The following is a 24,772-nucleotide window of genomic DNA, read 5'->3' as shown; positions in this document are numbered from 1 at the left end:
TTTATTAATTATCCACTCATGCAATTAATTGACTTTCTTTCAGATGAACTTTGTTTTCTCTTTTTCTCTTTCCGTCTCTCTTTTCCTGTAATTATTTTATTTTGTTTAGCTCTCCTCTTGAATTTCCAACAAGTATGGATTCAATTTAGAAACACTGTACCAGAAGAATGAAATCAACATTCTATTTTATTGCCTATCCATCTGTCTTTTTCTAGAAGCCAATTAGTGCAGTATTGGTGCGGTGGTAGATGATTGCTGGTGACATACTGTGCAACACACAGTTGTTACACTGGCGTACAGCGTAATGAAGATACACTACATCCAGAATATCCTTTCTATGTCCGTTCTTACCCAATGCAGCAGTCAGGCCAGCCCTGTGTTGTACTAATCTCTGTGTCTGTCTGTCTTTCTGTGTGATCCCCAGCCTTTGCGGAGCTGCAGACAGACATCCACGAGTTGACCCAGGAGCTGGATGGAGCGGGCATCCCCTTCCTGGAATACAGGACCTACGCCATGCGGGTACTGTTCCCTGGCATCGAGGACCACCCCGTGCTCAAGGAGATGGAGGTACGGGTCAAGGAGGTACACCACCACTGCCACCGCAGCATGTAGACTAGAACATCATATCTATACCTATCATTCTATATCTACCTATATCTATACCACGTACTCTGGCTGCATAATGAAAGGAACCTATGATCTAGGCAATATGTTATGGCTATACCACTTCATATACATTAGCCACATCACATAGTATGTTTTTCTGCATGTAATATCAATGTTATTAAACATTACTCGTATATCATTTGATATTATTTTACAGTGGGAAAAACAAGTAAATCATTAAATCCCACCTGGTTTACCATGAAATATATCCAAATGGCTGTCGGAATACAGTGTAGAGACTGTCTCCAACACCTGCCCTGTCAACCACAGGCTCTTCTAAAGGGGAGGGATTACATCTTTATTGTTATGCCCGGGTTTCTTTTCTACCGAATTTCCCCTCGGGTCCCAGGCGTAATCAACTGTCCATACACACGGCTCAATCCCTTATTGCTCTGTGTAGCTGCTCTCCCCAAAGCAACCTACAGTACCCAGCCTGTTCCCCAGAGGCCCTGGAATTTCATTTAGCTCAGCTGAGGAAAATTGAGGCACTTTATTAGGCTGTGTAGTGGAAGGAAGGGAGATTCTGTGGAGTCACTGTATGGTGTATGGTACGCCGGTCCTCGACTGTCTACAGGACTGAATGTATGTCAGAGTTATGAGGGCAGATGAGGATCATGGGAGACAGGTCAGTGGGGGGATGGGGCCAGGGGATTGGTTAGTGGAGGAGGAAGTGTTTTTTCATAAAGACAAAGACAGTACTTTGACTTATTTTTCCTATTAACACATACTGGATGTTGTTTGGGAATTACATTATGCCATAAGCCTTGCAGAATATACTAGAAGTTTGTTTCTCTTTTGAAGAGACACTACCCAGTAGCACTGCCTCATCTGTGTGAGAGAGTTAGAGTGACGGATTGTGGGTCAGGTCTAGAGGGGGCTGTAGTGTTGCTGATGAGAAGTGACAGATGGCAGCCTGTGGAACAAGCTTCTGTCACCCAGCCACCCCCGGACGCACAGCACAGCACTGCACAGGCCCTCCCCTCGCCTGTCACCCAGCCACCCCCGGACGCACAGCACAGCACTGCACAGGCCCTCTCCTCGCCTCTCACCCAGCCATCCCCAACGCACAGGCCCTCCCCTCGCCTGTCACCCAGCCACCCCCGAACGCACAGCACAGCACTGCACAGGCCCTCTCCTCGCCTGTCACCCAGCCACCCCGGGACACACAGCACTGCACTGCACCGGCACTCTCCTCTCACCCAGCCACCCCGGGACACACAGCACTGCACTGCACCGGCACTCTCCTCTCACCCAGCCACCCCGGGACACACAGCACTGCACTGCACCGGCACTCTCCTCTCACCCAGCCACCCCGGGACACACAGCACTGCACTGCACCGGCACTCTCCTCTCACCCATCCACCCCGGGACACACAGCACTGCACTGCACCGGCACTCTCCTCTCACCCAGCCACCCCGGGACGCACTGCACTGCACAGGCCCTCTCTTCTCTATGCCTCAGTACATCCCCCTTCTTCCTCTCCCTTTCCTTTCTGTTTCCTCCTGTGCTCTGCTGACAACTTATGGCAAATTGATCATAAGGTATTTGAGGAAGCAGCTCCTAAGATAGAATGCACTGCAGGCTTTAAAAGCAACTAGGGTCATGAATGTAATAATAACAATGTATTTCCTTCATAGGGCAACATCTCATGCCTTGTATACATGACATAGTCATGCTTGATATAAATTTATGCTTACGTAATGTATTATTTACAATAGCCTTACTCCATCTATGTACATTATACTATTTCCATTAGCCCTACTCCAAAATATTTACATATTTATATATTACATTGACAACACGTGTAAGTGACAGCCAGTCCCCTGGTCTGATGGTGTTGTTGTTGACAGGTCCAGGCCAACCAGGAGAAGGCCCTGACTCTGTTTGGCCAGCTCCTCACCAAGAAGCACTTCCTGTTGACGTTCATCCGCACCCTGGAGGCGCAGCGCTCCTTCTCCATGCGTGACCGTGGCAATGTGGCGTCGCTCATCATGACTGCGCTGCAGGGGGAGATGGAGTACGCCACGGGGGTCCTTAAACAGCTGCTCTCTGACCTCATCGACAAGAACCTGGAGAGCAAGAACCACCCCAAGCTGCTGCTGCGCCGGTGAGATGGACACACTCACACACTTGTCCGTCGACACGCTCACACCCTCACCCACTGACACATTCACACATTTGCCCGTTCTAACACATATTTTAATACTGTTCAAATCCAATCAAATTTTATTGGTCACATACACATATTTAGCAGATGTTATTGCGGGTGTAGCGAAATGCTTGTGTTCCCACTGTAGCTCCAACAGTGCAGTAATATCTAAAAATACACAACAATACACACATCTAAAAAGTAAAAGAATGGAATTATGAAATATAGAACTATTAGGACGAGCAATGTCGGAGTCCGGAGTGTTCTCCACTCATTACCTGTATTAACTGCACCTGTTTGAACTCATTACCTGTATAAAAGACACCTGTCCACACACTCAATCAAACAGACTCCAACCTCCCCACAATGGCCAAGACCAGAGAGCTGTGTAAGGACATCAGGGATAAAATTGTAGACCTGCACAAGGCTGGGATGGGCTACAGGACAATAGGCAAGCAGCTTGGTGAGAAGGCGACAACTGTTGGCACAATTATTAGAAAATGGAAGAAGTTCAAGATGACGGTCAATCACCCTCGGTCTGGGGCTCCATGCAGGATCCCACCTCGTGGGGCATCAATGATCATGAGGAAGGTGAGGGATCAGCCCAGAACTACACGGCAGGACCTGGTCAATGACCTGAAGAGAGCTGGGACCACAGTCTCAAAGAAAACCATTAGTAACACACTACGCCGTCATGGATTCAAATCCTGCAGCGCACGCAAGGTCCCCCTGCTCAAGCCAGCGCATGTCCAGGCCCGTCTGAAGTTTGCCAATGACCATCTGTATGATCCAGAGGAGGAATGGGAGAAGGTCATGTGGTCTGATGAGACAAAAATAGAGCTTTTTGGTCTAAACTCCACTCGCCGTGTTTGGAGGAAGAAGAAGGATGAGTACAACCCCAAGAACACCATCCCAACCGTGAAGCATGGAGGTGGAAACATCATTCTTTGGGGATGCTTTTCTGCAAAGGGGACAGGACGACTGCACCGTATTGAGGGGAGGATGGATGGGGCCATGAATCGCGAGATCTTGGCCAACAACCTCCTTCCCTCAGTAAGAGCATTGAAGATGGGTCGTGGCTGGGTCTTCCAGCATGACAATGACCCGAAACACACAGCCAGGGCAACTAAGGAGTGGCTCCGTAAGAAGCATCTCAAGGTCCTGGAGTGGCCTAGCCAGTCTCCAGACCTGAACCCAATAGAAAATCTTTGGAGGGAGCTGAAAGTCCGTATTGCCCAGCGACAGCCCCGAAACCTGAAGGATCTGGAGAAGGTCTGTATGGAGGAGTGGGACAAAATCCCTGCTGCAGTGTGTGCAAACCTGGTCAAGAACTACAGGAAACATATGATCTCTGTAATTGCAAACAAAGGTTTCTGTACCAAATATTAAGTTCTGCTTTTCTGATGTATCAAATACTTATGTCATGCAATACAATGCTAATGAATTACTTAAAAATCATACAATGTGATTTTCTGGATTTTTAGATTCCGTCTCTCACAGTTGAAGTGTACCTATGATAAAAATTACAGACCTCTACATGCTTTGTAAGTAGGAAAACCTGCAAAATCGGCAGTGTATCAAATACTTGCTCTCCCCACTGTATATGTACTGTGTGTGTGTGTACAGTGCCTTCGGAAAGTATTCAGACCCCTTGACTTTTTCCACATTTTGTTATGTTTTTTTCCTCATCAATCTACACACACTACCCCACAATGACAAATAAAAAAGTGAAATATCACATTTACATAAGAATTCAGACCCTTTACTCAGTACTTTGAGTACTGAGTAAAGCTCCTCCGCACACTCCACTGGCTTCCAGTTGAAGTTGAAGCTCGCATCTGCTACAAGACCATGCTGCTTGCCTACGGAGCTGTGAGGGGAACGGCACCTCCGTACCTTCAGGCTCTGATCAGGCCCTACACCCAAACAAGGGCACTGCGTTCATCCACCTCTGGCCTGCTGGCCCCCCTACCTCTGCGGAAGCACAGTTCCCACTCAGCCCAGTCAAAACTGTTCGCTGCTCTGGCACCCCAATGGTGGAACAAGCTCCCTCACAACGCCAGGACAGCAGAGTCAATCACCACCTTCTGTAGACACCTGAAACCCCACCTCTTTAAGGAATACCTGGGATAGGATATAGCAATCCTTCTAACCCCCCCCCCCCCCAAAAAAAAAAGATATAGATGTATTATTGTAAAGTGGTTGTTCCACTGGATATCTTAAGGTGAATGCACCAATTTGTAAGTCGCTCTGGATAAGAGCGTCTGCTAAATGACGTAAATGTAAATATAATGTAAGCATCTTTGGCAGCGATTACAGCATCGAGTCTTCTTGGGTATTACGCTACAAGCTTGGGACACCTGTATTTGGGGAGTTTCTCCCATTCTTCTCTGCAGATCTTCTCAAGCTCTGTCAGGTTGAATAGGGAGCATCGCTGCACAGCTATTTTCTGTTCTCTCCAGAGGATGTTCGATCGGGTTCAAGTTCGGGCCCTGGCTGGGCCACTCAAAGACATTCAGAGACTTGTCTGTGTGCTTAGGGTCATTGTCCTGTTGGAAGGTGAACCTTCACCCCAGTCTGAGGTCCTGAGCGCTCTAGAGTAGGTTTTAATCAAGGATCTCTCTTTACTTTGCTCCGTTCATCTTTCCCTCGATCCTGACTAGTCTCCCAGTCCCTGCCGCTGAAAAACATCCCCACAGCATGATGCTGCCACCACCATGCTTCACCGTAGGGATGGTGCCAGGTTTCCTTCAGACTTGATGCTTGGCATTCAGGCCAAAGAGTTCAATCTTGGTTTCATCAGACGAGAGAATCTTGTTTCTCGTGGTCTGAGAGTCTTTAGGGACCTTTTGGCAAACTCCAAGCGGGCTGTCATGTGCCTTTTACTGAGGAGTGGCTTCCGTCTGGCCACGGTACCATAAAGGCCTGATTGGTGGAGTGCTGCAGAGATGGTTGTCCTTCTAGAAGTTTCTCCCATCTCCACAGAGGAACTCAGAGCTCTGTCAGACTGACCATTGGGTTCTTGGTCACCTCCCTGACCAAGGTCCTTCTCCCCTGATTGCTCAGCTCTAGGAAGAGTTTTGGTGGTTCCAAACTTCTTCCATTTAAGAACGATGGAGGCCACTGTGTTCTTGGGTATCTTCAATGCTGCATACATTTGTTGGTACCCTTCCCCAAATATGTGCCTCGTCACAATCCTGTCTCAGAGCTCTACAGACAATTCCTTCGACATGGCTTGTTTTTTTTTTCTCTGACATGCACTGTCAACTGTGGGGCCTTATATAGACAGGCGTGTGCCTTTCCAAATCATGTTGTAGAAACATCTCAAGGATGATCAATGGAGACAGGATGCAACTGAGCTCAATTTTGAGTCTCATAGCAAAGGGTCTGAATACTTATGTAAATAAGGTATTTCTGTTTTTCATATTCAATTTGCATTTTTTTTAACCTGTTTTCCTTGCTGAGGATTTAAAAAAAAATCTATTTTAGAATAAGGTTGTAACTTAACCAAATGTGGAAAAAGTTTTTCTACTTTCTGAAGGCACTGAGAATGCCAAAAGTATGTAAAGCTTTCATCATGGCAAAGGGTGGCTAATTTAAAGAATCTCATATATAAAATATACTTTGATTTGTTTCACACTTTTTTGGTTACTACATGATTCCATATGTGTTATTTCATAGTTTTGATATCTTTACTATTATTATACAATGTAGAAAATAGTAAAAATAAAGAAAAACCCTTGCATGAGTAGGTGTCCAAACTTTTCACTGGTACTTTATATGAATGTGTGTGTGTGTGTGTGTGTGTGTGTGTGTGTGTGTGTGTGTGTGTGTGTGTGTGTGTGTGTGTGTGTGTGTGTGTGTGTGTGTGTGTGTGTGTGTGTGTGTGTGTGTGTGTATGATGGGATGTATAGACATTATGGACAGTATATGGATAGCATTTGCAGTATATCTGAAGAATACCTAGGATAGAATAATATATACATATACTACCGGTCAAAGGTTTTAGAACACCTACTCATTCAATGGTTTTTCTTAATTTTTACTATTTTCTACATTGTAAAATAATAGTGAAGACATCAAAACTATGAAATAACGCATTATGGAATCATGTAGTAACCAAGTGTTAATCAAATCGAAATATATTTTATATTTGAGATTCTTCAAATAGCCACCTTGATTATAGCTTTGCACAAACTTGGCATTCTCTCAACCATCTTCAACAGTCTTGAAGGAGTTCCCACATATGCTGATCACTTGTTGGCTCCTTTTCCTTCACTCTGCCGTCCGACTCATCCCAAATCATCTCAATTGGCTTGAGGTTGGGGGATTGTGGAGGCCAGGTCATCTGATGCAGATCTCCATCCCCCTCCTTGGTAAAATAGCCCTTACACAGCCTGGAGGTGTGTTGGATCATTGTCCTGTTGAAAAGAAAATGATAGTCCCACAAAGCCCAAACCAGATGGGATGGCGTATCGCTGCAGACTGCTGTGGTAGCCATGCTTGTTAAGTGTGCCTTGAATTCTAAGTAAATCACTGACAGTCTTAGCAGCAAAGCATCACCACACCATCACACCTCCTCCTCCATGCTTCACGTGGGAACCACACATGCAGAGATCATCCGTTCACCTACTCTGCATCTCACAAAGATACGGCGGTTGGAACCAAAAATCTCCAATTTAGACTCATCCGACCAAAGGACAGATTTACACCAGTCTGATGTCCATTGCTCGTGTTTCTTGACCTCAGCAAGTCTCTTCTTCTTATTGATGTCCTTTAGTAGTGGTCTCTTTGCAGCAATTCGACCATGAAGGCCTGACTCACACAGTCTCCTCTGAACAGTTGATGTTGAGATGTGTTTGTTACTTGAACTCTGTGAAGCATTTATTTGGGCTGCAGTTTCTAAGGTTGGTAGTTAATTAACTTATCCTCTGCAGCAGAGGTAACTCTGGGTCTTCCATTCCTGTGGCGGTCATCATGAGAGCCAGTTTCATCATAGCGCTTGATCGTTTTTTTGCACTTGAAGAAACTTTCTAAGTTCTTGAAATTTTCCGTATTGACTGACCTTCATGTTTTAAAGTAATGATGCACTATCATTTCTCTTTGCTTATTTGAGCTGTTCTTGCCATAATATGGACTTGGTCTTTTACCAAATAGGGCTATCTTCTGTATACCCCCCTACCTTGTCACAACACAACTGATTGGCTCAAATGCATTAAGAAGGAAAGAAATTACACAAATTAACTTTTAGAAGGCACACCTGTTAATTGAAATGCATTCCAGGTGACTACCTCATGAAGCTGGTTGAGTGAATGCCAAGAGTATGCAAAGCTGTCATCAAGGCAAAGGGTGGCTATTTGAAGAATCTCATATATAAAATATATTTTGATTTGTTTAACACTTTTTTGGTTACTACATGATTCCATATGTGTTATTTCATAGTGTTGATGTCTTCACTATTATTCTACAATGTAGAAAATAGTCAAAATAAACAAAAAGCCTTGAATGAGTAGGTATTTTAAAACCTTTAACCGTTAGGGTGTATACACTACTGTTCAAAAGTTTGGGGTCACTTAGAAATGTCCTTGATTTTGAAAGAAAAGCTACATTTTTGTCCATTAAAATAACATCAAATTGATCAGAATTACAGTGTAAACATTGGTAATGTTGAAAATGACTATTGTAGCTGGAAACGGCAGATTTTTAACCTCTATGGGCTAGGTGGGACGCTTGCGTCCCACCTACTCAACAGCCAGTTGAATCCTGTGGCGCGTTATTCAAATCCTTAGATATGCTATTACTTCAATTTTTTTAAAAATATGACTATTTTACACCATTTTAAAGATAAGACTCTCGTTAATCTAACCACACTGTCCGATTTCAAAAAGGCTTTACAACGAAAGCAAAACATTAGATTATGTCTGCAGAGTACCGAGCCAGAAATAATCAGACACCCATTTTTCAAGCTAGCATATAATGTCACATAAACCCAAACCACAGCTAAATGTAGCACTAACCTTTGATGATCTTCATCAGATGACAACCCTAGGACATTATGTTATACAATACATGCATGTTTTGTTCAATCAAGTTCATATTTATATCAAAAACCAGCTTTTTACATTAGCATGTGACTAGCATGTGACTAGCATTCCCACCGAACACTGCCTTTGAATTTACTAAATTACTCACGATAAACGTTCACAAAAAGCATAACAATTATTTTAAGAATTATAGATACAGAACTCCTCTATGCACTCGATATGTCCGATTTTAAAATAGCTTTTCGGTGAAAGCACATTTTGCAATATTCTCAGTAGATAGACCGGCATCACAGGGCTAGCTATTTAGACACCCAGCAGGTTTAGCACTCATCAAAGTCAGATTTACTATAAGAAAAATGTTCTTACCTTTGTTGTCTTCGTCAGAATGCACTCCCAGGACTTCTACTTCAATAACAAATGTTGGTTTGGTCCAAAATAATCCATCGTTATATCCAAACAGCGGCGTTTTGTTTGTGCGTTCTAGACACTATCCTAAAGGCTAAATAAGGGTGACGAGTATGGCACAATTCGTGACAAAAGAATTCTAAATATTCCATTACCGTACTTCGAAGCATGTCAACCGCTGTTTAAAATCAATTTTTATGCCATTTTTCTCATAAAAAAGCGATAATATTCCGACCGGGAATCTGCGTTTAGATAAACAGACAAAGGAAAACAAAGCATTCGGTCGAAGCGGGCACGCGCCTAAGCCCATAGTACTCTGAGTGGCCACTTGCCAAAAGCGATAAAGTGTTTCAGCCAGAGCCTGCCTCGATATCGTTCAACGATTTCCCGGGCTCTGAGACCCTATGGAAGACGTAGGAAGTGTCACGTTATTGCACAGATCCTGAGTCTTCAATAAAAAGAGCCAAGATGAAACACTACTTCTCAGACAGGCCACTTCCTGCTTGAAATCTTCTCAGGTTTTGGCCTGCCATAGGAGTTCTGTTATACTCACAGACACCATTCAAACAGTTTTAGAAACTTTAGGGTGTTTTCTATCCAAAGCCAATAATTATATGCATATTCTAGTTACTGGGCAGGAGTAGTAACCAGATTAAATCGGGTACGTTTTTTATCCAGCCGTGTCAATACTGCCCCCTATCCCCAACAGGTTAAAGGAATATCTACATAGGTGTACAGAGGCCCGTTATCAGCAATCATCACTCCTGTGTTCCAGTGGCATGTTGTGTTAGCTAATCCAAGTTTATAATTTTAAAAGGCTAATTGATCATTAGAAAACCCTTTTGCAATAATGTTAGCACAGCTGAAAACTGTTGCGCTGATTAAAGAAACTGGCCTTCGTTAGACTAGTTGAGTATCTGGAGCATCTGCATTTGTGGGTTCGATTACAGGCTCAAAATGGCCAGAAACAAAGAACTTTCTGAATCTCGTCAGTCTATTCTTGTTCTGAGAAATGAAGGCTATTCCATGCAAGAAATTGCCAAGAAACTGAAGATCTCATACAACGCTGTGTACTACTCCCTTCACAGAACAGCGCAAATTGTCTCTAACCAGAATAGAAAGAAGAGTGGGAGGCCCCGGTGCACAACTGAGCAAGAGGACAAGTACATTAGTGTTTAGTTTGAGAAACAGATGCCTCACAAGTCCTCAACTGGCAGCTTCATTAAATAGTATCTGCAAAACACCAGTCTCAGCGTCAACAGTGAAGAGGCGACTCCGGGATGATGGCCTTCTATGCAGCGTTGCAAAGAAAAAGCCATATCTCAGACTAGCAAATAAAAATAAAAGATTAAGATGGGAAAAAGAACACAGACACTGGACAGAGGAAGATTGGAAAAAAGTGTTATGGACAGACAAATCTAAGTTTGATGTGTTCGGATCACAAAGAAGAACATTCGTGAGATGCAGAAAAAATGAAAAGATGCTGGAGGAGTGCTTGACCCCATCTGTCAAACATGGTGGAGGCAATGTGATGGTCTGGTGGTGCTTTGGTGGTGCTAAAGTGGGAGATTTGTACAGGGTAAAAGGGATCTTGAAGAAGGAAGGCCATCACTCCATTTTTCAACGCCATGTCATACCCTGTGGACGGCACTTAATTGGAGCCTTCTTCCTTCTACAACAGGACAATGACCCAAAGCACAGCTCCAAACTATGCAATAATTATTTAAGGAAGAAGCAGTCAGCTGGTATCCTGTCTTATGGAGTGGCCAGCACAGTCACCGGATCTCAACCCTAGTGAGTTGTTGTGGGAGCAGCTTGACCATATGGTACGTAAGAAGTGCCCATCAAGCCAATCCAATTTGAGGAAGGTGCTTCAGAAAGCATGGGGTGAAATCTCTTCAGATTACCTCAATGAATTGACAACTAGAATGCCAAAGGTCTGCAAGGCTGTAATTGCTGCAAATGGAGGATTCTTTGACGAAAGCAAAGTTTGAAGGACAGAATTATTATTTCAATTAAAAATCATTATTGATAACCTTGTCAACGTCTTGACTATATTTTCTATTCATTTTGCAACTCATTTCATGTTTGTTTTCATAGATAACAAGGACATTTCTAAGTGACCCCAAACTTTTGAATGTGGTGTGTGTGTGTAGGATAGGCCTTGACGAGATTGCAGTACATATGAAATGGGTAAAACAGTATGTAAACATTGTTAAAGTGACCAGTGTACCATGTCTATGTACATAAGCCGCTGCCTCTAAGGTGCATGGTAGAGTAACCAGGTGGTAGCCGACTAGTGACAGTGACTAAAGTTTAAGGCAGGGTACTGGGTGGAGGCCGGCTGGTGGTGACTGTTTAACAACCTGATGGCTTTGAGATAGAAGCTGTCTCTCGGTCCCAGCTGTGATGCAGCTGTACTGACCTCGCCTTCTGGATGGTTGCGGGGTGAACAGGCCGTGGCTCGGGTGGCTGAGGGCCTTGGATCTTCTTGTCTTCTACTCTTATATACACAGTAATACATGTTGTATTTCTGTGTTCTCTCAAATCATAGCCTAGATGGAGGACTTAAACCCAAGATGGCCAAATCAAAGGGTGTTTTGGAGAAGTTGTCTTCCTATCACCCGTCCTCCCTGTGCCCCCTTATAATTTAGATTAACTAGAGAATTAAGGAGAGAAAGTAGCTTTTCTAGCCGCTGTAGGGGGAGGAGAAAGGGGAAATGGAAGAGGAGCAAACTGTTTGCCCAGGTTTCCTCTTTGGATATTAGGAGAAATAAAGTCCACTAATTACAGTGGATTTTAATTGCTCCTCGTCTGGGGGACGTTTCAGGGGTCTTCATTCGTTTAGGCGACAGGTTTATGATTAATGAGAGAAGTTACCCAATTATGGTAATTGTCTGTTTTTAATGAAGATTGATTGTTTGCGTTGAGAATAAAGTATTTTTTTCCTCATGGAAGTATCACAGCTTGGCTTTTGTCAATTTTGTCTTAAACCAGATTTGTTCGTGGTTAGTTTTGAGGTAGAGCAGCAATTTCTTCCAGTTGATTATTTAATTATCATGCCTAATTTATTCTCCTCTTGTCTTCCATCTCAATGTTAGAACGGAATCTGTCGCTGAGAAGATGTTGACCAACTGGTTCACATTCCTCTTGTACAAGTTCCTAAAGGTAAGTCCACCATCAAACCAACAAAAGGATATTCCCCATCTCCTGTTTATATTGCTTTATGAGGATAGTAATTAGTTAGCACACTATTAGCATTTCAGCAGTAAAGGCATCGGTGGGCATGGTCTGCTTAAGGCTCCAACAAGAGACATTCTTTTTATTTCATTATTTCTTTGACGGACATGTTCTAGCCTGCGGTCATTAGGAGCTGAGTGTGTGTGACGTTCGACTGGACCTTCTCTCTTCTCACTCTCCCTCGCTCCCTCTTGGAAGAGTGTACAATTACCCCCTAATGAAGCCGGGATGTGGAATTAAAGATAATTTCACAGACAAGCGTGCCATGGCGAGGGCTAGGGGATTGATGTATGCGTGTTCCCTCTCGTTAGCAGCTGTCTGGTTAATTAGCGCAGATGCTAACGAGACGTTAACAGCATATGGTGGCAGAGGGGAGAGAGGGAGAGTTGCGCTGCTGTGTAGAAGCCAGGAGAGGACACTGGAGGTGGAGACTTCGCTAGATTTGGATCCACCTCTATCCCACTTAGCAGTTAGCTAGGCCCTGTCTCCACCTCTCTCCCAACTAGCTTCAGTCTCCACCTCTCTCCCAACTAGCTTCAGTCTCCACCTCTCTCCCAACTAGCTTCAGTCTCCACCTCTCTCCCAACTAGCTTCAGTCTCCACCTCTCTCCCAACTAGCTTCAGTCTCCACCTCTCTCACAACTAGCTTCAGTCTCCATCTCTCTCCCAACTAGCTTCAGTCTCCATCTCTCTCCCAACTAGCTTCAGTCTCCACCTCTCTCACAACTAGCTTCAGTCTCCAACTCTCTCCCAACTAGCTTCAGTCTCCACCTCTCTCACACTCTCTGGGTGTACCCTTAACTCACACATATGCATGTGCATAATTCTCACCTTCTGCGTTAAAGACACTTTTTGATTACTGATAAATAGTGGAGAGAGGGTAAGGTGTTTTGAGTGTGTTTTAAATGTGGGAGAGATAAATGCTATCCCTATCAAGCACTTAGAGCGATCTCTCTCTTTCTCTCTCTCCCTCTCTCTTTCGCTCTTGTGTTCTCTCTCTCTTTCTCTCTCTTTCTCATCCTCGACAATGGCACATGCATCTTTAACACTGGTGAAGAGCTTCCTAAGCACTTTCTCTCAATCGTTAACCTCTTGTTAGTTTCAGCCTCAGCTGCCACCATCTCTGTCACTTTGCAATAAACTGATACTCGTTTTAAGAGGGAAACTTTTTCTTGGGCCTGAGCTGGGGATAATGACACTATTGACTGGCAAGTGCACGTGATAGTGAAAATGCAGAAAATCTTTATATGAGACTCTGTCCCCTAGGCCAGTGAGAAGACACAGGAGCACAGTGTTGCCTCATTGGCAGCATATTTCCTGTGTTTGAGGGGTGCAAAATCCACTTATGACGTACATCTCACTAGATTGCTTTCATTTTACTCTTGCGAGTCTTTTATACTCTTGCCCGGGCCGGCTTTCCGTTACATGTATAATAACAATACAGCTTAGTCAGGGATTTAACACACTTTCTCGACACTTGCATCACAAGAAAGAGAAGAAAGATAACTTTATTTTGATGTGTTCCATTTTTGTGAAATTGAAAAAAGTTATAATTTAATATGGTTGAAATGTTAACAAATTAGATGTGCTAAAATAAAAGCAATTTCCGAAAATGAACACTTGGATTATAGTGATGTTATGTCTGATCTCGCAAAAAAATGGAAGTATGTTTAGATAGGTGTAATCTAGAGCCAATCCGAGAGTATCCTGCTATTGACACACTTGTTGAATTATGCAAGAGTGTGTGACAACAGTAATTGAGGCAGTCTAGACAGCACAGGTGAGGGATGATAGGGTAGACAGAGCAGGTGAGTGATGGTAGGGTAGACAGAGCAGGTGAGTGATGGTAGGGTAGACAGAGCAGGTGAGTGATGGTAGGGTAGACAGAGCAGGTGAGGGATGGTAGGGTAGACAGAGCAGGTGAGTGATGGTAGGGTACACAGAGCAGGTGAGGGATGATAGGGTAGACAGAGCAGGTGAGTGATGGTAGGGTAGACAGAGTAGGTGAGTGATGGTAGGGTAGACAGAGCAGGTGAGGGATGATAGGGTAGACAGAGCAGGTGAGTGATGGTAGGGTAGACAGAGCAGGTGAGTGATGGTAGGGTAGACAGAGCAGGTGAGGCCAAATTTGAAATGGTGTTTTTTACATTGGATAAAAGTAGAGATTCAGAGCTAGTAAATTGTATATCATTCACTGCAGTTGAGGAACAATGGGAAAGTAATTCTGCTTTAAAAGTTGATAAACTTGTAACCCCACTTTTGAGAAAATGGCCCTTCAGTGTTTTGGTACACATACTGGAGAGCTCTTCTTTGTCTATACCCATTCAGCATCGTTCACACCCTCTTAAGCCTTAGCCCCACCCATCTCTTTAAGAATTCACATGCGAGGCCATGTGGTAAACAGGCTATATCAAATCAAATCTAGGTTTATTTGTCACATGCACAGGATACAGAAGGTGTAAACGGTACAGTGAAGTCGTTACTTGCATAGTAGTAATATCAAAAACAGAAAGTGTCCAGATAAAAATATTTTATAAATATTTTATCATTATAAGATGATGCTTACCCGACACACTTGTCTAAATTGATGGGTCATGTGAAGGAAATTATATAACCACCCCCCAGTCACATCTAGCTAAGTGGATGGGTCATGTAATAATCTGGCTGAAATGGAGTCTTTTGTTTAGACATGTAGCTAGCTAGGTAGCTAGCTAGCTAAACAATTAACCGGAATAATCCCAACTCATACTACTACCAATACAAACATTGTCATAGCTGTAGTATGAAGCTGCAGGTAGCTAAAGCTAACAAACTAGGTTCAATGTCTGACAAAATTTGAAATGTATATCTGAAAATGTAGCTAGACTCTTACCTGTATACATGGATGAATGCTTCACGGCAGACTGGAACCATTTAACTCCGTTTTGTTTGTAGCTGCAGTACATCTTGTTTGGCCAGCTTTGTTTCAAGTCACTCCGGTTCACACTGACCGTGGTGTGTGCAGAAAATAGCCCATCATCTTTTCCAACTGACCTGTCAATAGCGCTTGCTAAATTCAGGGCATAAATGTTGTTGAGAAAAGTAGCAAAACTTTTGTAGTTCTCGATGGCTAATGTTATATGGGTTCCCAAGTGGCGTAGCATCTCAGTGCTAGAGGTGTCACAACAGACACCCTGGTTCGAATCCAGGCTGTATCACAACTGGCCGTGATTGGGAGTCCCATAGGGCGGCGCACAATTGGCCCAGTGTCGTCCGGGTTTGACCGGTGTAGGCCGTCATTGTAAATAAGAATTTGTTCTTCACTGACTTGCCTAGTTAAATAAAGGTTAAAAAAAAAATATAAAAAAATTATTTCAAAGACGGCACAGTAGTAAGGACTGTCAACACATAGTGAACAGTTCATGTTATAAACAGAAGCATGCTACATGGCAGACCAATCCAAACTCATCGCACGACATGTCCAGCCCATCCATTATCTCAGCCAATCATGGCTAGCGGGAAGGTTCCTGACTTTTTTCGTAGCAAACCAAACTAGACTCGTAATTTAACAATTTTATTCGTATTTATTGATGGAATACAAGTTTGTTATTAAGGCACGTGAACAAAAGCATTTTGTTCTAAAATAAATGTTTACGTTCAAATGCCACTCCTGTGAAGTAGTGACATGCGACATACGCCTAGTTTCCTGAAATGAGTCACATTTATGAGTGCATTCTAAGAAATGAATGGAGACATTTTACAATAAATGTAATACCTGAATTCCCACCCAAATTCCTGAACTCCATTCATTATTTGTCCGTGCCAGTAAAATGTTTTATGTGCGATAATTCAGTCAATATTAATATCTCATTTTCCATCTGTTGCATTTATTATAATTGTTTTGAAAACCTTTTAACAATTCAGATGTCCTATATGCATACCTGCATACCTGTTAAGATATAGATACAGTCCTTGCCTGTCACTGATGACCTGTGTCCATGTGTCTCTAGGAGTGTGCGGGCGAGCCTCTCTTCATGCTGTACTGTGCCATGAAGCAGCAGATGGAGAAGGGGCCTATAGACTCCATCACAGGAGAGGCGCGCTATTCACTCAGTGAAGACAAGCTCATCAGACAGCAAATTGACTACAAGACCCTGGTTAGTACTGTGAAATAGAAATATTTTACAGGGCAATAATGATATTTGATCAAATACATGATTTACCTTTGAGAAGGCATTAAGGGCGATAGGATTTTGCATTACCTCAGTGACCTTAATTAGTGCTTGCTGCTTGAGTATGCGATTCAAATTCCTGCAAATGCCAACAAAGTAAGCTGACGTGAGCTGGACCTAATTTCTGCCCCTCCCTCCCCTGTTAGACACTCCACTGTGTGAACCCGGAGAATGAGAACGCCCCGGAGGTGACGGTGAAGGGGCTGAACTGTGACACCATCACCCAGGTGAAGGAGAAGCTGCTGGATGCAGTGTACAAGGGTAGCCCCTACTCCCAGAGACCCAAGGCTGGGGACATGGACCTGGGTAAGAACACCAGGAGGAGATTGTGTTTACAGTGTGTGTTTACATTGTGTGTTTACATTGTGTGTGCGTTGGCGTGCGATCTATTCTCATCCTCCTCATCACAGAGTGGCGTCAGGGCAGGATGGCCAGAATCATCCTTCAGGATGAGGATGTCACAACAAAGATCGACAACGACTGGAAACACCTCAACACACTGGCCCACTATCAGGTGAGAGGAGAGAGAGGTGGTGGGTGGGCTGGGGTGTACTGCCTCGGTGGTTTTATCTACGCAAACAGACAGTGGATGGAGTGATTGACAGGACAGCATTTATAAGACAAACCTTTGTTTTTCATTCCTTGTAGGTGACGGACGGCTCAGTGATCGCTCTGGTGCCAAAGCAGAACTCGGCCTACAACATATCCAACTCCTCTACCTTCACCAAGTCTCTCAGCAGATATGGTGAGTCATTCCTTCATCTTTCTTTTTCTCTTAATTTCTCTCTCAATCTCTGCCTTTCTTTGCTCTCTCGGTTTGTCTTTCTTGGTAGTAAGCAAGATTTTTCTCAGCCTCTCTGAGCTGAGATAACCATAAATCCACCAATAGGCATTTTCACCATCTCGGAAATGACAGGCATTACATCAGACAGCTCATTCCTCCTGCCAAAGACTGAAGACCAATAGCTAACAACTTTAAACACAGCCTCAGCTCCACACCGCATCAGTGTAACCAGCTCCCTGGCAAAAACCTTTTTCTGAAGCTTTCACCTTTGTTGTTTTCCCTCCCTCTCCTTATGTTCGTCGATGTGTTGATAAGGGATAGCAACAATAGCAACGCTGACAGGCCAGTGAAAGCCAGGCTGGTTTATTCGTCCACAGAGAGGATCGCCCATCCGTGGCTGTTGTAAGAGCGGACGTAAACGTGCACCACTCTCCCCCAGAAGCCAATGGACATGATTGCCATGGAATTACAGGCACTCAATCAGCAGTAGCAACAGCAGCAGCAGCAGTAGTAGTAGCAGCCTCATGATGAATGTACAATAGATGTGGGAATACAGGAGACCTATTGGTTGCTAGGAGAGTGACTACAGAATGTTCCGGTGTGAACAGGCTGATAATGGGGTCTCAAACAAGGTCGTTGGCATAGAGACCAATCTTAGTCACACTGGTTTTGTTTTCCTCTTTGGTCATGACTGGTTTTAACTCCCACCCATGACATACGTGTGGCAGGAGTTAGTCACTGGCGCGCTGTTTAAATACTACAGGGCTCATATTCACAAAGTGTCTAAAGAGTGCTGATCTAGGATTAGTTCCCGCTGTTAGTTATTATGATTGAAAAGGCTAAACTGACCATAGACCAGCACTCTTACTCTGAGACGCTTTGTGAGTACAGGCCCAGATCTCAGTAGAGTTAATTGGGAACATTCAGGGCAGTTGTCTTGCTCTGATGCCCCACTGTTCTTTTGACTTGGTCTAGCGGAAAGCATCAACAAGCCCAGAACCACTGACACACATTAGTCTCTATGTGTCAGTGAGTTTCTGAGATGTAATTCTCTCATCCTCTCGCCCTGAAAACCAGGGGGCCCTCCCTGCCATCCGAAACTCAGAAGCCCCGAGCGTCATGCCATCATTCAGACAGTGTGAGAGAGATAGACAGAGATTGAAGTTGTTTTTTTCTCTCACTCTCCATCCCTCCTCTCATCCCTCCCTCCGTACATTAGAGAGGGACTGACGCCCCTGCGTTCTGGCTACCCTCCCAGCCTCCTCACCAGGCAGCCTCCCTCCCATGCCGGCTGCAACTACAGCAGGCTAGCTGATAAGAGGAACGCGGTAGATAGGCATCCTTTGGTTTACCGTAATGAAGTTTGACACTCGCACCTTTATTAATGAAGCAATGCATGGAGGCAGTCTGCCCCAGGGAGGAGAGGAGACTCACACAATGGAGCCTGTACAGCCTGACTCATCCACTACCACAAGCAGGAAGGATATTGGTGTAATGTGTATGGGGTTCTATTATATCCAGCACTATAACATTATGGGTTATTTGGGATGGGGACAAGCGAGGGAGATAAAGATGGAAAGGGCTGGTGTAAAAACGTGTGCTAATGATAAGACGGAAAGCAGATTCTCTTTCCTATCTCCTCTCTTGGCCCTGCCCCAATGAAATGAGGCACACTGTTTTCGTTCTCCTACTTTGCCAATTAGTTAGTCTGCCAATTGAGAGTAATGAGTCGGCTAACTCTCCTCGCTCCTTAGTTGAGGCCTAATCACTCCATCCATCCACCTCTCTGACGGACAATAAGAGAGGCTACAGGGATCTGTTGTCTTGCTCATTAATGTTTTCTCCATCTCAAGGGTCAGGTCCCAGTGCATCATGGGCTGCGACCTTGTGACAGACAGATTGACACTGCTCCTCACGCTGGCATGGTCTTTGTTCTGGCTGGATGACGGACAGATAGACAGTCCAAAGAGCCCTTTCTTCACTAGACTAAATGTGACTGTTATTTAGTCAGTCACCAGACTAAATATGTTTGTCTTCTAATTTATGTTTGTCCATAGTGGACAAACATACATTTGTCCAGAGCTTGGCAAGGGTCAGATACATTTTTTAAGGCATAATTTTGACCTGAAATATGTGATTTATATGAGTGCGTATCACTGTTTGAACTCATGTTGAACCTCTCACAGCACAATAGGGCATGGAACCAGGGAGTCAGACTGGTCTTCTGTTCTGGACATCTTGTTCCATTGATCTCTAAAGACCTCTGCATTGTGTGTTCCTGATGAACCTGTCTTTGTCCTGATGTTTCTGTCTCTCTCTTGCCTCCGTCCAGAGAGCATGTTGCGGACAGCCAGCAGTCCAGACAGCTTGCGCTCCCGCACCCCCATGATCACCCCTGACCTGGAGAGTGGTACCAAGCTGTGGCACCTGGTCAAGAACCACGACCACTCTGACCAGCGCGAGGGAGACCGCGGCAGCAAGATGGTCTCTGAGATCTATCTGACCCGTCTGCTCGCCACCAAGGTAAGATTACATAGACGCCAGGCCAGCCTACTGTATATCACACCTTCGTAAAAGACATGTACAGTACTGTTGATGTAAGTCAACTCATCTGAATGTTGAATAAGTCACTGAAATGCCCTCCATACAGTCGCTGTCAGATGAAAACCTTGAACTCCATTTTTGCCAATGATCATTTTTGACATGTATTGAAAGCAGTAACTCCACTCAATGTATTCAATTTCCTGACTCTAGGACCACGAAAATGTAAACAGTTTTTCCAGTGTGAAGAGGACCTCTTTTTTTCCGATAGTCCCTTGATATGCCTGTCTCTTTAACCTCTATGTGCTAGGTGGGACCTACTCAACAGCCAGTGTAATCCCGTGGCGCGTTATTCAAATACCTTAGAAATGCAAAACCTTCAATTTTTCAAACATATGACTATTTTGCACCATTTTAAAGATAAGACTCTCGTTAATCTAACCACACTGTCCGATTTCAAAAAGGCTTTACAACGAAAGCAAAACATTAGATTATGTCAGCAGAGTACCCAGCCAGAAATAATCAGACACCCATTTTTCAAGCTAGCATATAATGTCACATAAACCCAAACCACAGCTAAATGTAGCACTAACCTTTGATGATCTTCATCAGATGACAACCCTAGGACATTATGTTATACAATACATGCATGTTTTGTTCAATCAAGTCAATATTTATATCAAAAACCAGCTTTTTACATTAGCATGTGACTAGCATGTGACTAGCATTCCCACCGAACACTGCCGGTGAATTTACTAAATTACTCACGATAAACGTTCACAAAAAGCATAACAATTATTTTAAGAATTATAGATACAGAACTCCTCTATGCACTCGATATGTCCGATTTTAAAATAGCTTTTCGGTGAAAGCACATTTTGCAATATTCTCAGTAGATAGCCCGGCATCACAGGGCTAGCTATTTAGACACCCAGCAAGTTTAGCACTCATCAAAGTCAGATTTACTATAAGAAAAATGTTATTACCTTTGCTGTCTTCGTCAGAATGCACTCCCAGGACTTCTACTTCAATAACAAATGTTGGTTTGGTCCAAAATAATCCATCGTTATATCCAAACAGCGGCGTTTTGTTCGTGCGTTCAAGACACTATCCGAAAGGGTAAATAAGGGTGACGAGCATGGCGCAATTCGTGACAAAAAAATTCTAAATATTCCATTACCGTACTTCGAAGCATGTCAACAGCTGTTTAAAATCAATTTTTATGCCATTTTTCTCATAAAAAAGCGATAATATTCCGACCGGGAATCTGCGTTTAGGTAAACAGACAAAAGAAAAGAAAGCATTCGGTCGACTCGGGCATGCGCCTAAGCCCATAGTACTCTGAGCGGCCACTTGCCAAAAGCGATAAAGTGTTTCAGCCAGAGCCTGCCTCGATATCGTTCAGCTTTTTCCCGGGCTCTGAGAGCCTATGGGAGCCGTAGGAAGTGTCACGTTATTGCAAAGATCCTCAGTCTTCAATAAAAAGAGCCAAGATGAAACACAACTTCTCAGACAGGCCACTTCCTGCATGGAATCTTCTCAGGTTTTGGCCTGCCATATGAGTTCTGTTATACTCACAGACACCATTCAAACAGTTTTAGAAACTTTAGGGTGTTTTCTATCCAAAGCCATTAATTATATTAATATTCTAGTTACTGGGCAGGAGTAGTAACCAGATTAAATCGGGTACGTTTTTTATCCGGCTGTGTCAATACTGCCCCCTAGCCCTAACAGGTTAACAGCTCAGCCTCCGTTGTTGTGTTGTATTCATCTGGCGATCCTCATATCAGCCAAGTCCCTGTTAACTGGCCAAACAGGGCCGGCCTGCCTGCCACTCTCCTCTCGCCTAACTGAGCTGATTGTTTCCATCCTAATTGTAGGGGAAGAAAACCATGGAAATTAAACGCTGTTTACAAGCCTCTTGGGTGGTCAATTTCGATTCATAATAAAAACAAGATAGATAAATATAAAGGGGGGAGTAGAGAAGAGAAAATAGCAGGAGACAGGTCATTTGTTGTGGGATTGAATGTTTCGTGGTGCGTGATGCAGAGAAGTGAAAGGAATTCCGATAGCTCACGTAGGTCTGTCTGTCTGCTAAACCAGCACATCTCAGTATTTTGATGTTGGAGCAGCAAAATGTGGCGTCCTCTCCACAGCCACCCCCCCTTAAAGATGCTGGTCGCTGTGGGGAGAAATGAATCTCTGTTGGTTGATTTGAAGTCTGTAGGTGTGTAATTGGAGAATAACCCTGGCAACTAAACCTCTGTCCTCTCCTCAGGGTACGTTACAGAAGTTTGTGGACGACCTGTTTGAGACCATCTTCAGCACGGCCCACCGTGGCAGCGCCCTGCCTCTCGCCATCAAGTACATGTTTGACTTCCTGGACGAGCAGGCCGACAAACACTCCATATCAGACTCAGACGTACGGCACACCTGGAAGAGTAACTGGTGAGACAAATTACAAACATTGAGTGCCTGTATGTTTTGGTTGTATAATGTGAATGGTTGTTGACACATCTCCTCATGATGAAACATCCTCTCTCACTCTCCCATCCCAGCCTGCCTCTGCGGTTCTGGGTAAACGTGATCAAGAACCCCCAGTTTGTGTTTGACATCCATAAGAACAGCATCACAGACGCCTGTCTGTCTGTGGTGGCCCAGACCTTCATGGACTCTTGCTCCACATCAGAACACAAGCTGGGCAAAGACTCGCCCTCTAACAAGCTGCTCTATGCAAAGGATATCCCTAACTACAAGAACTGGGTGGAGAGGTATGTATGACACAGATCTCAACTCCACAGACTGTAAGATTGTCCATCTCATGGTTTATGTCAAGCAGATGTACAGTAGTATGTACTTAGCATGTAAACAGTTGATCAAAAATATATCAGAGGTGTTTATGGTGATGGAGAGTTGACCAGATGGTTGTTGACAAGTACTTCTCCTTGTAATCCAGTCCTTCACATACCTAACTAAAGAGGTGTCCTCTCCAGTCCAGGATGCTAACCCCTAACCCCTCTTCTCTCCTGCTCCCCTCCTGTCCTGCAGGTACTACTCCGACATCTCCCGTATGCCAGCCATCAGTGACCAGGACATGAGTGCCTACCTGGCTGAACAGTCCCGGCTGCACCTCAGCCAGTTCAACAGCATGAGTGCCCTGCATGAGATCTACTCCTACATCGTCAAGTACAAAGATGAGGTGAGTCACCAGTATATTATGAAGATATTAATCATAGACATCATAATGATATAGATATATTATTCAAATGAGTTAGATTTGTCAGTCACAATTTGAAGAGATCAGAATAGAATCTCCGTTGTTTCTGTATGTTGAAGGGGTGATGCATGCATGACAAATCCAAGATGCCGTAGCAGTCAAACGTCTTTGTCTTTGTCCTGTCGTGTCCCTTGTATATATCTTTTTACATCATTTTCTTCGCATATCTTTTTTAAATATTTTCCTTAACCTCAACTTCTAAATACTCTCCTGCAAACCGCCTCACCCAATGTGGCGTGGATCTGTTTTTTTTCTAAAGTATTTCTATTTACTTCGGATCTGGAATCCCTCAACTGAAGCTAGCTAGCCAGCTAACTACCTACCAGCTATCAGTCAGCAAACCATTGCTAGCGGTCATCAGCTAACCTTTAGCTCGGAAAGCTCTCGCCAGTTCGAACAACGTGACTCAAACCAGAGCATAACGGACCTATTATTATTACTTTTTCCCCCTCCATATCCCCGGATTCCGACCGCAAACTCTGAACATTTTCATCTGGATCTTCGCAACTAGCTAACCGCAATCCCCAGTGACTACTCCAGGCTAGTGTTTCCATCACAGAGCAGGCACCAATTAGCCTGAAGCTAGCCCGGCCAGGGCTCCTGTGCTACCACCAAAGCCCACTCCCGGGCCACAATACCCAGACTCCTTCTACTGCTGGTACGGAGCACGGAACCCCGTCGATCCTCTACGACTGGAATACTGACATCATCTGCCCAAGGATTCCAACAGGCTCCTCAGGCGCGACATCCGCTGAAGGCCCATTCTGCTAACCGCGGCCTACTAGCTACCTAGAGCTACTTGGAACCCTACTAATTCCACGACTGGTCTATCGACGCCACCGCACGAAGAGGCAAAAACAGACTTACCCCCATCGCGACGTCCCCCAAAGGCTAACTTGCTAGCCCCGGTCTGTTAACTGCTAGCTTGCTTGCCCCGGTCTGCTAACTGCTAGCTTGCCTGCCCCGGTCTGCTAACTGCTATCCCTGGTCTGCCAACTGCTTGCTTGCTAACCCGGTCTGCTAACTGCTAGCTTGCTAGCCCGGTCTGCTAACTGCTAGCTTGTTTAGCCCTGGCCTACTAACTGTTAGCTTGTTAGCATCGGCATGCTAACTGTCTGAATCGCCATGTCTCCAGTCAGCCCAACCACTCACTGGACCCATATGTTCACTTGGCTACGCATGCCTCTCTCTAATATTTATATGCCTCGTCCATTACTGTCCTGGTTAGTGATTACTGTCTTATTTTACTGTAGCCTCTAGCCCTGCTCAATATGCCTTAACCAACCATGTTGTTCCACCTCCTACGTATGCGATGACATCACATGGTTTAAACGTCTCTAGAGACTATATCTCTCATCATTACTCAATGCCTAGGTTTACCTCCAATGTACTCACATCCTACCTTACCTTTGTCTGTACACTATGCTTTGAATCTACGCTATCTTGGCCAGAAA

The 24,772-nt window shown here is 44.2% G+C and overlaps 1 protein-coding gene across 2 annotated transcripts in view; it reads left to right on the top strand.

Moving 5' to 3' along the window:
- LOC106572368 (plexin-A1) overlaps window positions 1–24,772 on the top strand; it is a 269,207-nt gene that overhangs the window by 237,796 nt on the left and 6,639 nt on the right. The window contains exons 21-31 of one of the 2 annotated variants that reach the window (XM_014146446.2): window positions 425–567; window positions 2,518–2,774; window positions 12,367–12,433; window positions 16,495–16,641; window positions 16,863–17,022; window positions 17,127–17,230; window positions 17,365–17,461; window positions 19,833–20,023; window positions 22,320–22,489; window positions 22,600–22,812; window positions 23,090–23,240. In XM_014146446.2, the coding sequence (XP_014001921.2) occupies window positions 425–567; window positions 2,518–2,774; window positions 12,367–12,433; window positions 16,495–16,641; window positions 16,863–17,022; window positions 17,127–17,230; window positions 17,365–17,461; window positions 19,833–20,023; window positions 22,320–22,489; window positions 22,600–22,812; window positions 23,090–23,240 (1,700 nt within the window). Of the gene's footprint in view, window positions 1–424; window positions 583–2,517; window positions 2,775–12,366; window positions 12,434–16,494; window positions 16,642–16,862; window positions 17,023–17,126; window positions 17,231–17,364; window positions 17,462–19,832; window positions 20,024–22,319; window positions 22,490–22,599; window positions 22,813–23,089; window positions 23,241–24,772 lie in introns of both variants that reach the window. The other variant, XM_014146445.2, reaches the window with a different exon arrangement.

Source organism: Salmo salar, chromosome ssa15 (genome assembly GCF_905237065.1).
Source record: "Salmo salar chromosome ssa15, Ssal_v3.1, whole genome shotgun sequence".
NCBI lineage: Eukaryota > Metazoa > Chordata > Actinopteri > Salmoniformes > Salmonidae > Salmo > Salmo salar.
The sequence above is the reverse complement of the archived record's forward strand: the minus strand, read 5'-3'. Positions and strand labels throughout refer to the sequence as shown.